General features: G+C 48.2%; 1 protein-coding gene and 1 long non-coding RNA gene across 14 annotated transcripts in view; one reads left to right on the top strand and one right to left on the bottom strand.

Moving 5' to 3' along the window:
- The window catches only part of LOC309667728, a 504,177-nt gene that overhangs the window by 102,278 nt on the left and 385,577 nt on the right, over positions 1 to 16,322 (bottom strand). The gene's annotated exons all lie outside the window — the stretch shown is intronic.
- PLEKHA7 (pleckstrin homology domain containing A7) overlaps positions 1 to 16,322 on the top strand; it is a 210,187-nt gene that overhangs the window by 132,665 nt on the left and 61,200 nt on the right. For all 13 annotated transcript variants that reach the window (XR_014267916.1, XR_014267917.1, XR_014267918.1 and 10 more), the window contains 5 exons: positions 7,258 to 7,369; positions 8,129 to 8,233; positions 10,669 to 10,741; positions 12,143 to 12,243; positions 15,868 to 16,043. Coding sequence is in view for 10 of the 13 variants with exons in the window: in XM_082476523.1 (XP_082332649.1) it covers positions 7,258 to 7,369; positions 8,129 to 8,233; positions 10,669 to 10,741; positions 12,143 to 12,243; positions 15,868 to 16,043 (567 nt within the window). In the remaining 3 variants the exon portion in view is untranslated. The remainder of the gene's footprint in view (positions 1 to 7,257; positions 7,370 to 8,128; positions 8,234 to 10,668; positions 10,742 to 12,142; positions 12,244 to 15,867; positions 16,044 to 16,322) is intronic.

Raw genomic sequence — 16,322 nt, 5'->3', positions numbered from 1 at the left:
GGGCCACACCCAGAGGCCCTCATAAAGGCGGAAGCCTTGGCACAGAGAACTCCCTCCCAGGCTGTGGTTTTGTTGGTTGGTGCTGTGCACAGGAGCATTTTCTCCTCAGTGCTGGGATGCCCAGGAAGCCGCTGACAGACGCCTCTGCAGCTCCTGGGGAAGAGGACAGAAGCATTCCGGAGCCGTAAGGCTGGCAGCTGAGTGACAGCAGGCTGCGGACACGGATCCCCAGGCTCCGTCAAACATTTGCTGATGAGGTGGGGCCTAGTCGAGAGAGTGTGCGCTCCGGAAGTTCAGAAGCCTGCTCTGCTCAGAAGCCAGCTGCAAGGCCCCCAAGATCGCCTTGGAGTTTCCTAACTAGGGGAGAGGACCCTTGCCTGGCCTGTCTTTCTGGGCAACCTAGGAAGTTTAGCTTGTTCCCTCCATTGAGGTCTGAGCAGCCCTTCATTTTCTCATTGGACTGCTTAGAAAGAAACCACAGTTGGAATTGCCTAGAATTTCATGAGTGGTGTTTGGAGGATAAGACTTTAAAAGATACTATCTTGCTGAAGGTTAGACTTACTGTCCTGACCTTTGACCTCTTTGGGGGTTCACTCTGCAGGCTGCAGGGCAAGACTCTCCAAGGCATATGCTGATTATGCCTGGGGGTGGGGTATCTCCTGCTGCTAGAGATGGCTGTCTCCCGTTCCCTCCTGCAGTTTCAAGTTGGTGAACGCTCGCAGTGAGAGATTAAGAGCCCAGGTTGGCAGAGGGGGTGCGCTACAACTCTGAGCTCAGAGAAGGAGTCCGTCCTGTAGCTCATCTGCTGAGCCCCGGGCTGTGAGGCTGATGTGTTGCTGTCTGCGTCTGATACAGCCAGCACCTTGTCTTTCCAGACTGGCAGTCTTGGGCTAGCTTTGCCTGTTGCATTTGGTTGCCATAGCAGCAGAAAAATGAGGAAAAACGGGAACACCTGGCAAGCAGATGCAGAAACTTGACTGTTCAGTTTTCCTTCCTGGTCTAAGAGACGGTGTTGGTGACAATCACAGGTAAGGGAAGAGGTGATGATGGTGTCCTTAGTTCATTCAGACCACCTGGGTGTTGGCTTGGCTTTTGATGTTGATGTTTCGAAGGGCATTGGCACTGGGGATGCATTCGTTGCCACACAGCAACCACGTCTCCGGCTGTCTGTGCTGAGGAAGATGCTGCAGTGGTGGCTTTGCTGTGTGTGGAAGGGAAGCTACTGCTTGCACAGTGATTTTTGTCTTCCTGTGACTTCCCTCCTTGTCCTCTTCTTTCACCTCCTCCTAGTCTTGGAAGTACCCAGATCTCCATTAGAAAAGGCTGTTTTCTAATGTGTTAAGTGGCTGCGTGGTAATCCAGGAGGAGCAGATATGCTAGAAAAGGGCTTGCCAAAGGCTGGGGTTAGAATTGTAGCATCTCTGAAACAGCAGAACAGAGGTGAAAAGGACAGTAGAGGTCAAAGTCTGGTTCTCCCTCGGCGTAGACAGAGACATGGAGCCTGGACAGCAGAAGAGACTGGACCAGGCTCATACGGCAGAGCGGGACAAAGGCCAAGTTCAGGACAGTGCTTGGGTTTGAAGGTGGGAGAGAGGAGCCCTCGAAGCTCGCTGGCTTGTTTTTGTGCCAGGTGAGGGGTGCCGTTTGGGCTGGTTTCCAGCTCCCGAGGTGGTGTGGAGTAGGGGGAGGAACGGGAGCTTGTGTTCAAGAGAGGAGTTGGGGGAGAAGGGGAAGGAATGCAGAAAGCCTTAGCTGAGTAATGAGGCCACAGTTGCTGAATGAAAACCCCTGTCAGACAGCCTCCCCCGGGGTGTTGGGAGTGTGTACAGGGAGCGTTGGTGGTCCGTCTGTGTGTCTCTTTCTCTGGGAAGAGGGGGTGTGGATTTGTCTGCCTGTTTGGGACAAGAACTTTGTTTTATTCCTGCTTTTCACTGTGTACTGCTTTCCCCAAACCCCTTAGGGTAGTGGGTGTGAGCGCCTTAAAAAATGCTGGTTGGGCTGGTTATTTGTGAGTGTGCCTGTTCTCGTGCACCCAGTAATCTCAGCTGAGTTCTCCATGTAGAATCCTTGAGGATAGAGCATGAATTGGGGGTGCCTATTTTTCTAGGAATTAATGGGACACAGATGTCATCTAATGATGTCTTCTTTGTAAGAGATTCCTGATTTCTCATGGCTTTCGAACCTCCCATCATAGCCTTGAAGACTCTTGACATTATCTTTCTCCTGGAGAAAGAAAGGGAGGCCAATCCCCCAGCCGCAGGGTTATTACACGTTAAAGAAGCCCCAGCGAAGGTGTTTATACGAAATGATTGCTGTTCAGAAGTTAATGGTCTGGTACCTTCAGCTTTCTGGAGATAAGTGCCTTAGAAATAAAAATAAAGTATACCTGAGATTTAAATTCTGGAGTCTCCACTGGTAACAGGGACAAACAGTGCTTTTCGTTGAGTGCGTGCTTCGTGGTGTTCAAAGCGTCATTTCAGTCTACATAACCACCTTGTGAGACGAGAGTTCTTTTCACCTCATTTTGCAAAAATGGAAATTGAGGCCCAGAATAGTGACGTGACTCTTGGAGAGTCAGTAAGCTGCAGAGCTTTGTTGAGATCCTGTTATTCTGGGCTCATGGTCTTTCCACCACCCCAGGATCTTCTTGGTTTGGGGGTTGCTCTTGGGGTTGAGAAGAGCAAAAGGCTGTTTCTGCCAGACCTTGGGACTTGCCGTGGGATGGTATCTCTGTGGCGAAGCCTAGGTTATGGAGTCCAGCTTCTCTCTCGGGCAAGTCATTAATCTCTCTGAGCCTCAGTTTCCTCTTTGACAAAACGGAGAAGGTAAAACTGGCTTTGCAAGGGTAAGTGAGATAATGCAGGCAAAGTGCCTGACCTGGCAGGTGCTGGACAAATACAGCCTGGTCCCTCTGCTTGCTTGACCTTGTGTACCCGCCCCTAAGGGTTGGTGATTCTTGGCCTGGCGACCTACCTGTTGCAACAGCAATAGGGTCTTGCTGTGCTGCCGCTTCAGTCTGCTCCAGTTCCTGATGCTGACTGAGAGGCAGCTGAGGAGCCCATTAACCAAACTCACCTAAATTCAGACCCAGCAGAAAGGAGTGGCTTCTGAATTTATAACTTCTCTCTCTTACTACGTCTGACCGTGTTATATGCATTTGCTCCTGGAAATGTAGGAAGCAGAAGCAGCTCCTTTTGTAGATGGGTAAATTGAGGGACAGAGAAAATGCCTTCCTGCCTAGGTTCACCTGACATGTCCTTGAGGAAGTTCGGAGTAGAATGAAGGTCACTTTCCTCCTGGGCTTCTCCAGACTGATTTTTGTGTGGTTCTGACTTCCTTTGTTCTTTTCAGAGGGGAGGCAATTGAGTTAAAACTCTAGCTCACTGTTTTGAACTTCAGCCCACACCCCTCCAGCAAAATAATCAGCATTCGTGTAGCCCAAGTCAAGGAAAGAGAAGTCTTTGTTCAAATCATCCCACTGTACTTTGGGAATCAGGATAGCACAGAAACCTGGCAAACAGGCTTTTAAGGTAATAGATTTTATTGAATGACACTAAGAGTCTGCCTTCCCCTAGTGTGTGCAGTTTTTTGTCGCCTCTGCCGGCATCTGTGTGACTCATGTGCCTGAGGGCATGCTGCTGGGAACCAAGCCACCTTCACAGCTGCTCGGCTCAGGGGCACAGGCTCTTCTTCTCTTCTCTGGGGGAGGGCGCCGTTCTTGAGTAAAACCTGTCAGGAGTCTGGGGAGTTGAGGACAAATCAGTGTCTGCCCTGTCAGACTTTTAAGTGGGGAACATACCTGTAAGACGTAACTGGCTGAAGCAAATGTGCCAGAATGCCCACATCCAAGTGATTGTTGCTCCTTTCAGAGTTGTCTCTTCAGGAGGCTACACACATGCTCCACTGATGTTCCCATTGCTCAAAATAATGTGGTAAACGACCTCTAGAAGTTTCCATCAGAGCCAGCTTTTCAGCCAAGTGAGAAAATTGTTTTTGAGACATTTTTCATATCCTCGTTTTTGAATACCAAATGGTGTCCCAAGCGTGACCACCGTCGTTTTTTGGGTTTTTTTTGTTTTAAACCAGTTGAAATTCCACATAACTTCTAGTGATTTCCAGAAGTGATAGTCACCCTTGGAGGACCTAAGAGACCATTGCCCGTGCTGAAGAGATTCAGAGGAACATCCTCTGAATGCAGATCTTGTTACTTGGCCAAGTGGGTAGCTGTGTGCGCCTTGTTCTTTCAAAGAGTCAGGTCAGGGACTGCTAGGTAATGGTTGAGTCTTTTGCTTGAGTGGGGAGTCCTGGTGAAGACACGCTCCCCGTTTGTAGAGATGACATGGTCCGTTCTCTGGGGCAGATTTAGTTTGGACTTTAGTCCTGTCTCCTAATAAGGCAGCTTTCTCTGGATGTTGCTGAGCAGAGGTCTCTATAGTCGTGGAGAATGAAGTTGTCTTCATATGTTTCTCCCTGTCCCCACCCCCCCACCCGCGTCCCGTCCCTCACTAATGATCAGTGTTGGGGCCACAAACAGTCCTTTTCCAGCTGAAATCTGTTCATACCTGGCTCTCTAGGTGGTAGTCGTACCTTCTTTCCTCACCTACCCCAGGCTGCAAGGAAGTCATCTTTCTTCCTGCACTTGTGGCTAGAGGAGCTCCCCGGCCAGCCAGCATCCCAGCAGCTAGTGTAGGGAGGGGACATGGGGTTAGAATACAGGAAGATGACTACAGTTAGAGCTCAAGATTGTAAAGTGCAGAAATGGCAAAAGTGGTGGGCATCTGTCCTGGATTTCCTGAGCAGTCACAAATCCAGATAGTCTCTCTTTGTCCCACAGAGTAGTGATGGCATATCTAGTTGATGGAATGTGATGCAGTCATTTAAAATGACATGGATGAGTTTAAAAGAAAAGAGAGGGACCTCCCTGGTGGTCCAGTGGTCAAGACTCCATGCTCCCAATGCAGGGGGCGTGGGTTCAATCCCTGGTCAGGGTACTAGATCCCCCATGCCGCACCTAAGGGCCCACATGCTGCAACTAAAGATCCCACATGCCGCAACTAAGACCCAGTGCAGCCAAATAAATAAATAAATATTTTTTAAAAAAAGAAGAAGAAAGGAGAAGATGTTTATATTACAATAAGTTTAAAAATCAAGATGCAAAATCATAAACACAGTATGATCACAGTTATATAAAAACAAAAAAGCACACATTTCCCCCCCCCCAAAAAAACAGGCATATAAAAAAGAATGAAAGTAAATATACCAAGTATTAAAAATGACTTTCCTGTGAGTAACAGGACTATGGTGATTTTTTTCTTTCGTTTTAGCTTTTTTCTTATATTTCTCAAGTATTCTGTAATAACCCTCATATCAGTGTCTTAAATGGGAGCCAATTAAACTTGATAAAATCCCAAACAAACCTTTCTTACTGTTGGACTTTGTGTCCTGAATTTTGGCTTAGCGATACAGCTGCCATGAGTGAGATAATCTGAGAACTCTTCTTCCTTGTCTCAACCTCTGTAAATCTGAAGTCAGGCAAGACCAGGTTCCAGGAAGACGTTTCGGGCATAGTTCTGTCTGGAGGCAGGGGCTGGACAAGGCAGCCTCTCAGAGCCCCTTCCCACCCCCGGTTGGCGATTATCTCTGCGGCACACAGCCTCTGCCAACAGTGAGCGGGCTCTAAGTGTGGTGACATTCTCTGAGTGGGGAGCAGTAACAAAAGTCTGGCTGGGATGGAGGCCGGGGGCGGGGAATCTGGAGTAAGTGCCTGAGCTGACAAGGAGCCAGTGATCTTTCTGCCTGGTGGGACTTGCACCTCCAGCTGCCAAGCATCCGGCAGGGCCCAGCCCCTTGGAAAGCTGGTGCCCGCTGCAGTGGTCCTGCTGCTGGTACAGCTCAGAGAGCACGGGGATCACAGCTACTTCCGCGAAGGACTTCCCTAATGGTACAGGGTGTCAGGTCTCTGTCTTGGGGTGTGGGAAGGATCACGTATCCGTTGGGCAGCAGTGGTTTTGAAGGAAGCAGCATGTCTCCAGGGTGGAAACTAGGATTTTCCCTCGTAGCACCTGTGTAAAAGTGAGCCCGGCGAACAGACATCCAGAGCGTGTCTTCCTCAGATGTGTCTTGCCTGGATCCTCCGCCTCCACCTCCATCTCCATCTCCTCAGGGCCCTGGCCCAGGCCTCCAAAGCAGATTTTCTCCACTCCTCAAGCCAAAAGCCTCAGTTTACTGCAGCTACCTGGATCCTGTTGCCCATCAGAGCAGCAGACAACCCAGCCATAGAATGCTGGGACTTAACACTTTGAGGAAGGCTTACAGATCCTAGAGTTAGCAGGGTCTGGGAATCAAGCATTGAGCTGTTTAAGGATAGGGATTGCATTGTGTGGAGTCATCTGCTGCCGCTGCTGCTTTGAAAGACTGGCAAATGCTGGGGCTCCGTGGAAGCAGGTAAGAAGGGTTCTCTGGGATGGCTCTTAAGTGCTATACCATGATGTTCCCAGGGCACTGGCCCTCCCAGGGCAGGTGGACCTTCTTGGTGGGACGCATGATGTTGCTGGAGGCTGACGGGGACACATCAAGGGGAACTTCACTGGGGATGCAGGCGTGCTTCATTTCTTCCTGCTCTCCAGGCATGGCACAAGGGGTTAATATCTTCAATGGCTCTATTTTGGGGCTAATGGAGTGTTCCTAGAATAAGACTCTTTGTTGAGTAATCTATTTTGGGAGGCAAGCCCCACTGGCATTTATGTAAGCGATTCTGTGTATCTGGGGGTGTGGATGTGTGCACAAGTGGTTTCTTGTTACTCATTAGAAACAGCTTCTTTTGGGAGCCAGGGGAAATGGAGGTGTGAGTGTGTGTGTGTGTGTGTGTGTGTGTGTGTGTGTAAGGAGTGTGGATTGCTTTTGCTGTGAAGAGTGGGGTAAACCGTGTGTGCCCATCTGATGGGGCAGTTGCCACAGACACCCGAGTAAGAAAATAAAGGTGGGGACCTTGGGACAGCAGGCGCAGTGACCTGGCCCCTTCGTGGGGTGTCAGGCTGTGGAGATTGCCCATCTGTCATGCTCTTGATTCCCTGAAGCATGTGGGTAGGCTGGGTGTCGTGGCCCTCTAACGGCAGTCTGGAGTTAGGTGGTATCTAGAAGATCTGTCCTGGGCTGTTTAAGGTCCATCAACCAGTTTAACCTGAAATAAATCTCAGATTCCACTTCCCATTGCAGCCTGGCCACTTATACACTGGATTCCCTTCTGTCTCCCCACAGGCCAAATCCACATATGTCGAAGCAAGAGGGAAACCAAAGACCGTCCAGCATGGTCAGTGAAACGTCCACAGCCGGGACCACTTCTACCATGGAGGCCAAGCCTGGCCCCAAGGTGAGCTCCTGGCCACTTCCCCTCTTCTGTATTTTGCCAGGCCCCTTTGTAGCCAGAAACCTATTTGATCTTCACCATAGTTTTGTGAGGGAAACATGTAATAAGTATTCTCCCCAAATGACAGATCAGGAAATTGAGGCCAATTGCAGTTATGTCACACGTCCAAGAAAACAGGTGATTGCTGACAGAACCAGGACTGACATCTGCGGCCTTGGCCGCATTCTTCATTTTCCTGTCATGTCTTTGGAGGGCCACACCTCTGTTCACATGTGTGTCAAAGACCGCATGGTGAGATTCACAACAGAGGTTTCTGTGCCCACGTTATGGAAGCATTGACTGAGGAGCAGGGAAGAGAACCAGCATTGTAGAGAAGGGGAGGGTGCTGAGGCGTGAACCAGATAGGAGGGGTAAATATCTGGAAATGGGCAAATTCTGTGACCAGAATGTAGCATTGCTCCAGAAAGCCATAGGACATATTAGGGCCAGCAGCTGCTGGTGAAAGTTGATTGAAAAATCCCTTTACGTTTTTTTTCCTCTGTGACCCAAACAGGAAGCTTGCTAGCTCTTGGACCCACCTTTTAATTAGGATGCTGCGGCCATGTGCACGCCCATTCTCTGTCTTCTTGCTGTTCTTTTGATCAGAGGGCACTGCTGCATAGATGAAGGCACAGGGAGCCTACAGCCCTCCTATCATGCAAGTGCTTTTTGGGCCTCCCCAAATCCCCCCTGCTGCTAGAGTTCAAGTCTGCTCTTTCCTAGATCATAAAGTCCAGCAGTAAAGTCCACAGCTTTGGGAAGAGGGACCAAGCCATTCGGAGGAACCCCAATGTTCCGGTGGTGGTGAGGGGCTGGTTGCACAAGCAGGTGAGGAGACTGAGGAGGGAGGGGTGGCAGGGAGGTAGTTCTTGCTGAATTCCTTCCTTACCCTGACCCCCGGGAACTGGGAACAGGCTCATAATAAGCTTTCTGTTCCTGAGTTTGTCTGAGGCCAGTAGATTCTGCCCACTGTGCTAAGCGACTTGCTGTTCGTTTTTGTGAGTCGGCAGTCTGCTCAATGGCTGCAGTTTCCTTCCCCAAACCCACTTAACCGCTTTGGTTCCCAGTGCTCTTGGCTGTCCTGGGACTCGGGCCCAAGTGTGGGTGGGTCAGTATGAATCCAGCCTTACCGCCAATCCTCTGCCAGCACTTGCCTTCCTGGTGCGAAAGAGCCTTTGTTATCATTTGCCTGAAAAATCCCATCTTTTCCTTTCCCCCAGTCTAACACACATACCTAGCATCCTAGCACCTCAGATTCCAAATCAGCCAAACTCAGCTCATTGTCTCCTGACCCCTTACCTGTCTTTTTCCCCTAACCTGTTTTTTTCTGGATCTTGGTGGGGTACCACCATTTTCCTAGGCACCCAGGTTAGAAACTTCAGCACCATCACCAGCTGCTCCTCCTCGCACAGGCCATCCTTCATCTCTAGCTTCACTGCACTTCACCACAACTTCACCAGAGGCGGTTGTTCTGCCTCTGGTCCTCTGGCCTTGGATAGGCTGTGAGCTCCCAGGGTCAGAGAACACGTCCCTTTTGTCTCCTTCCTTCCCTTCTTGCCATCCATCCATTCATCTACCCACCCACCCACCAAGTGCCTGCCATGTTCTAAGTGCTCTCACAGCAAGGACAAAGAGATAAGTAACATGTGGTTCCTGCCCTTGAGGAACTCATGTCATAGTCTGCAGGGGGAAACATAGAAACACCTCTCACGTGTCATGTCATCACCCAGCACAGTCTCTCACATAGCATGTTATCCAAAAACACACAAATTCTGAGAGCAATGATGTACATTTTTACTAAAGCCTTTGTGGGAAAACAGAGGAAGACATCACCTTTCACACCACACAGAATAAATTCCTAAATGTCCCCTTGAAATCTCTCCCCCCAGTTCTGCTCCGCATGGCAGCTCCCACAGCTCTCCAGCCTCTTCTGGCCAATACTGCTCTGGCACCACCCTCTCTTAATGATTCCCTCTTCCCTCACAGCTCTGTTCTCATTCCCTTTTCTTACCTGAGTAATCTAACCCTCTGACTTTTTCCACTTGCATCCCCGTCTCCGTTAAACAAAAGGATGCTCCTTTGAAATGTGGAGGTAGAGGGAAGGTATTGTAAATAATCCTTCTCCCCAACAGACACCCCCTGGCCCAGGCCCCTCGGCTCCTTGGCTGTGCTGTAGCTGTAACCAAGGTCTGTGTACAGTGCTGTGGGCACACAGCAGAGAGAATGTAGCTATGCTTGGGGGAATCCTGAAAGGCTTTCCAGAGGAAGTGACATTTGAAGCAGATGTGGAAGGATGGAGAAGAGCTTTTCAAACAAAGCAAGTATCATACGCCAGATCACCTGGTCAATGCAGAAGATAAAACCAAGAAATGCAGGAGCTTAGCAAGTTTTTAACACTTTAGTAAATGGAGAATGAATAAAAATTTTTAAAATTTAAGCCTGTCAAAAACTTTTGCAGAAGGAAGACAATTTTAACAGCTAAAAATGGCTCTGGAATTTTCCTAGGTTTGGGAGAAAAGTGACCCTAAAACTACTATTTTCCTACCCTAGCCATATTTTTAAAAAATTTTCACAAGAAAATCCAGGTTTTTTTCTGTTGAAAGGAAGGAAAAACACAGCAAAATCAGTCCTTTGTGGTAGACAACTGAACTTAGTCAAATGAGAACTTTGCCTCATTGATTAATTAGCTAACTTAAACTCTTTGTTTCATACTATGTAAACCAATTTTCTAATCAGTATAAGTGAAGGTATTTTACAGTGTAGCACCTGAATCAGTGAATGAAGGAAGGAAGGAAGGAAGGAATAAATAAATAAATAACTTCCCTTTTGTTAAAAACTGATTTCTTTCTTAACGGATGAACTGTATTTTTGGGTTTTTTCGGCCACACTGCGCGACATGTGAGAGTTCCCCAACCAGGGATCGAACCCGTGCCCCTTTCAGTGGAAGCGTGGAATCTTAACCACTGGACTGCCAGGGAAGCCCGAGAACTGTATTTTTGAATTCATATCTTCCTTTCTAAAAGGAGGATGCTTATGATATATTAGTCTGTTTATAGGAAACAAAACTTCCTGGGGATAAGCCATCATTGGATCTAAATTTTAATGTCCTATTCAAAGAATGGCTATGCAGTAAAAACTTATGAATTTTTTGAAAGAAAGAGTGAATATGGGCAAGTCTCGGTTCCAGAATCAGGTTGTACATGACTGGGGAGGGGGAACGGTATGCTCAGATACTGCCCTGACTAGTTCCCTTTGCTTTGCAGGACAGCTCTGGGATGAGGCTGTGGAAAAGGAGGTGGTTTGTGCTGGCTGATTATTGCTTGTTTTACTATAAAGGTGAGCTGAGGCTCAGGCCACCAAGGGGTCTTTGTGCCAGAGGGGGTGGTGAGGTGATGCAAATGGTGGTCTTCTCAAATGCAGTGCACGGACCAGTGGCCTGAGCTAATTGATAACCTGTTAACCTGCCAGAGTGTTCACTTTTACATATGTGCATGGTTGGTGATTTCATTTTTACCAGTCCCAGCACTGGAAGTGCCACTTGTTGAGTTAAAATAATAGAATCTGGTTTGCCTTCTACTTAAGGTCTCAAGATCTGGAGGTTTTCCAGCTTCTGCCTCACTTGGGGCACAGGCACACCTTTGATTCAATCTGGAGAGATGGGAAGTATAGGTGAACATTATATTTTGTAACCTGTTATCTGGATTTATCCCCTGTTATTGGATGGGCAACTGGTGAATTAAATTGGCCATATGAACATTTGTGGAGTCCCAGTACATAGAATTAGGGGCTGTGCAAAGGTGAGAAGGAAGTAAGGCTCAAAATATGGAGGAAGAGATAGCCTAATTTTAAGACAAGACTAGGCTTTGGAAGACATCCAAAGTGCTTAGGCAGTTCAAGAGGAACAAGAAGGCAATTCCATATTGGAGAACTTGGGCAGGCTCCTTAGAAGAATTAGGGCTCGAGTTGGGCTTTTTAGGATGGGTAGAGCTTTGCCCATGTGTAGGGGGAAGATGGGCATTTAGGCAGAAGAAACAACTTGATTAAAGTTCTAGAAGCAGAAGAAAGTGGAATGACAGACCTGCAAAGCCAGAGTGAGTCTTGCACGGAGCACACACTAGGAGATAAGGCTCAGGAGGTGGATAAGAGCCAAAATGCAAAAGGGCTGTGACCCTAGGCAGAGGAAGTTGGGCTTCATTCTGTATCCAGTGGACAGTCAGCAAGTGCCTTTGGGTGGGAGAGCAGTGGGACCAATTCTGTCATTAGGAAGTTACCTCTGGTAACGAAGACGGTTTGGGGGAGGAAGAGAATAGACATCAAAGGTAGGATATTTCACACCTGCTCTAACATCACCTATGAGGTGTGTACCACCCAGAATTCCCTTCCCCATCCTTTACAAAAGTTTAAATGTCACCTTCTGAAGCCTTCTCCACTTCCCTAGGCTGTGTGCCACTCCTGTCTGTGTGTTCCCGCAGCACCTGGTATGTCTCTGTATTTCAGGAGTTAGCAGGTCGAGCAGAGCGTGTTTACATGCCTGTCCCCGTCCTCGGGGAGAGGGCCCTGTCCGATTCACCTGTGTAGTTCCAGCACTAGCACAAAGGTCCCCAGAGCATCTGAATGGGCGATCCGTGATTGCAGTCATCCTGGGAGAGATGAGGAGCCTTGCACTAGGGCAGTGGGATGGACCAGCCCAAGGAAGGTGCCACAGAAGGTTACTGTGATATGTTTTTCCATTCAAAGACAGCCGAGAAGAAGTGGTCCTTGGGAGCATTCCTCTGCCCAGCTACGTGATCTCAACAGTGGCCCCCGAGGATCGCATAAGTCGCAAGTATTCCTTTAAGGTACTGCCCCCCGCTCCTCCAGTGCAGCAATTCCATCCTAAGAAACGTTGTGTTGTGTTCCCCAAAATGGCTTCACAAAAGCAGTTGTTTCTGTTGGGGGGTTGGGGGGAAGAAGTTAAGAGGTTGAGCGTTTCAGACTCATGTTAACAAAGCCATAAATTCTTTAAACAAGAGTAATATCACATCACGGTACTTTCATTTGTATCTGAGCTTTTGAGTCCCCCAGCCTTGCTTAAGTATTTAGACCCCTCTTTTCCTGTCGCTATTTCTGTGACTAGTATCAGCACAGCCCTTCTCGTGCTTTCTTACCGCTGTCACTGTCCCCGGTGACTCCAGAGTTGCTGTGGGTTGAAGATTCTGGGTCTTCCTTCGCTTCATGTTGCGTGATACGGTATTGCCTTATTTCTGTAAAACCTTTTGCGACTGACAACTACTTTTATCCATGTTACCTCATTTGATGCTTGTGGGGAGCCTGTGAGGTCAGGATCATTAGCTTCATTTTATAGATTAGGAACACGAGGATCAGAGAGCTGAAAAAACTTACCTACAGTCCCAAAGTTGGAAGATGATGGAGGCAGATCTCCACCCTGAACTCTGTTCTCTTTCAGTTGCATTACAGGGAGGGAGGACAATTTCTTTCTCTTCTTCTCTGCTTTTCTTCCATGTCTTACTCTGGTCACCCGTATACACATTGCAGGAGGTGGGAGGTGGTTACAATTAATGTTTATTGCTATCATTTTAGGAATACTGTTCTATTAAATTGTTCAGAGCCTCTGTTGCTTATTGTTGGCTCTGAAAACATTTTGTTCGATGGGTGTCACACTGGTCTTTTGCAGCCTGAAAGCCTTCCTCAGAAAAACCTTCCTTTCTAGGGTTTAGTGTTGCTACTGGGCAAACAATTGGGATAACACTGTTGCATGTGAATTTGGGGGGTGGGGGGACAGCGTTTGGGATATCCTCAGAGTAACTGATTATAATAACTATATATAGTTCATCTTAACACTTCGTTGGGAGGTGTGAAAATACATTCTAGGAAAACATCTTTTATGTGTCGTACGTTCTTTTTTTTTTTTTTTTTAAATAGGCTTCACCAAGAGTGTTCCCTAAATATTTTTTCTGGGAGACAGAAGGCATGCATGTTTGGGGGGATGATTGGGGTCTTCAGGGTCTGAGAAGGGAGAAAAGCTATTGCAGACAGAACGGGTGATGTTCAGGTGGTTCTCCAGACAGGGCTGTGGTTTCCTGAGTGTGAAAGAGTTCCCTTCCCTTTGGGTTGCAGTGTCATTCTTTTAGGAACCTGAGGATGGGCCCTGGGACAGTTCAGGATCCATGTTCTTGGGCATACTGAGGAGTGTGCAGTATTTTGTGTCCTGGGCCTTAATGCTTGCCTCCGATGTCAGTTCTTCTCAGTTTGCAGAGCTGAAATTCTCTGACTGTTGCTAGGGCACCTTGCCTGAGATTGTTCAGAGTATCTGTAGTGGTGCATAGGCAGAGCCTAAAGGGTTATGTGGTCCTCTCTTGTCTGTCTTCTCTAACTGTACTCGCAGCCAGGCAGCTCCTAGGCATTGTCAGGGAGCCAGGGTGCTAGATGCGCCCTGAGGCTCCGCTAGGTCTGCAGGATGAGCCAAGCAGGGCTCTCGGTGGCCTTTAGGAGCCATCGTTCCCCCCAACCCCCACCCCCCTTGAGCTTTAGTCACAGCCTGGAATGCCCTGAAGAGTTCCCCAACTCTTACTTACTTGTCCTTCAGGCGTCTGCTCAGGGGCCACCTCCTCTAGGAAGCCTTCCTTAAGTCCTCCGGACGGGTTAGGTACTTTTCTTCTGAACATCCACAGGTCTGGTATCACTGCACTATAGATGGTTGATTACCCATTCAGAGCTTTTTCCAGGAAAAGTAGCCATCTGCTAGTTCTGCCACGGTAGATGGGGCTAGTCCCGTTCTGCAAACAGGTAACATGGAGCAGTCATTTGTAGTAGGAGTTTTGGTGAATGACACTCCTCATACTTCCCAAGTTAAGGTCGGTTTAGGCTTACTTCTGTTTCATGTTTAGTCCTCTGTAAGTCAGTGATTGTTCAGTGAATCACCTTAGCTTACTCAAGTAAATGCCTGCCCCAGAAGCCGCTGTGGAACCCTTAGCTGAAGGCCGAGTTTGCCTGGACTCCCTTGGCACTGGGCTGGATGGATTCAGATATGTGAATGTCACAAGCAGGCCCGTATTTAATAACGTTTTTGGACCTGGATGTTAGGCATGTGAGTGGAGAAGCGAATGCTGACAGTTCATCTGAGAGGTTTTATCCATGACCATTGGTGATTTTAGAAACATGTCATTTTCCAGATTCTGTTTAGTTCTCTCATTTTGCTTTCTCTGACTGGTCCTTGCATGGCATCTGTCTGTCATTCTGGATCCAGATTATCAGACTAGTGATCTGTATCAGACTCATTTCTGGATAGAGCCTGAGAGCACTGTACAGAGAAGCTTGGACTCAGAGTCAGATATTCCTAGGTGTGAATCCTGCCTCCAACTTTTCATTCATTCAAAAAATATTTATTGGGCACCTACTATGCACCAGGCACTGTTCCTGGGGATATAGTAGTGAACAAAATAGACAGAGTCCCTGCTCTCATCGAGTTTAGATTCTGCAGGGAAGAGAAAGATGATAAACAAGCATGTAAAATAAAGAATGCCAGGTAATAGGTGCTGTGAAGAATCTGTGACCAAGCGTGGAAATCTAGGAAATTTACTTAACTTCTCAGAGCTTCACTTACCACATCTGTAAAAGAGATTCTGTTCCTTCCTTATAAGGCTGTTGGGATTAAAATGAGATTAAAGTCACGGAAGTACCTAGGAGACACATAGTAGGCACTCTGTAAATCTTCCTATTTCCACATCATTTTCCTATGTGGATTTGGTGAGCTTTTTCCTTGCAAATTTAAAGGACCTTGCTTATCAGAGCGCAAGGGGGAAAACCTCTTGTTCGCAGTCCATTGCAGTTGCTTTTCCCAGTACCTGTGGAACATGTGAAAGCACCTTGAGGCTTCCTGACGTATAGTAGGTGTGCCAGGGTCTTCAGTCAAGTGTTAGACTGCTCAGCTGAACTTTGTATTGCCTCTTTGGCGAGACAAAAGAGCAGCTTCCTTGGTGGGCGTACATCATGTTTCATGCCCAAGCAGGAAGCAGAGTGAATATCTGCACCGAGCTGCCTGCTGTTGAGCAGCTGATTTTTGAATCAGTTCCAGTCAGCAGGTGCTTCAGAAGAACCAAAACAGGGATTCCCGAGCGTCTGCTTCTATGGAATGAGGGTTTTTTTAAAAAAAATCTCTTTCTCAAATAAACCTTGAATTGACTGTGTGCCCCTCCCTAAGTGGGAGTAAGATAAGTAGGAAACAGGTACAGCTGCGGGGCTTTTCCTGTGGGGAACAGACACAGCTGTTCCTAGGCCTGGCTTCACCAAGAAAAGGGAATCCAGCCCGTGACGTTTTTTCCAGGTGTGGAAATAAGCTGGGTGGTGCGTGGGCTTTTAGTCTGGAAGAAGGGAGAACCTGGCCGGGGCGTCTCTGGTTTTTGCTCCTGGAAGTGAGATGCGCACTAACCTCTCTGACCTGGGTTTCCGTCTTCTCCCTCCAGGCCGTGCACATGGGGATGCGAGCACTCATCTATAATAGCTCCACCCGGGGCTCTCAGGCCGAGCAGTCAGGCATGAGGACCTACTACTTCAGTGCCGACACCCAGGAGGACATGAACGCCTGGGTCAGGGCCATGAACCAGGCTGCACAGGTGCTATCTCGATCGTCACTGAAGAGGTCAGTCCCCATGGAGGGTCCCTGCCAGAGCGCTCCCTACACAGGTGGGGGAACCCAAGTAAGAACTCTTGGATGCCCAGAATTCCACCGTTCGCTCACTCGTATTAAGCATTGCCCTCTCTTTGAAGTCCTTTTAAATGATGACTTCTTCCAGGAGGAGACTGTTTACAGAGCCTACACATGCTGCAGGCAGAGCTGGAAGGTCCCCTAGGAATTATCTAGTCCACTGTCCTCATTAAACAGAGAAACCGGAAGGGCTGGGAGGGTGAAATTACTGCC

This window comes from Balaenoptera physalus, assembly GCF_965194825.1.
Source record: "Balaenoptera physalus genome assembly, chromosome: 10".
Taxonomy (NCBI): domain Eukaryota; kingdom Metazoa; phylum Chordata; class Mammalia; order Artiodactyla; family Balaenopteridae; genus Balaenoptera; species Balaenoptera physalus.
The sequence above is the reverse complement of the archived record's forward strand: the minus strand, read 5'-3'. Positions and strand labels throughout refer to the sequence as shown.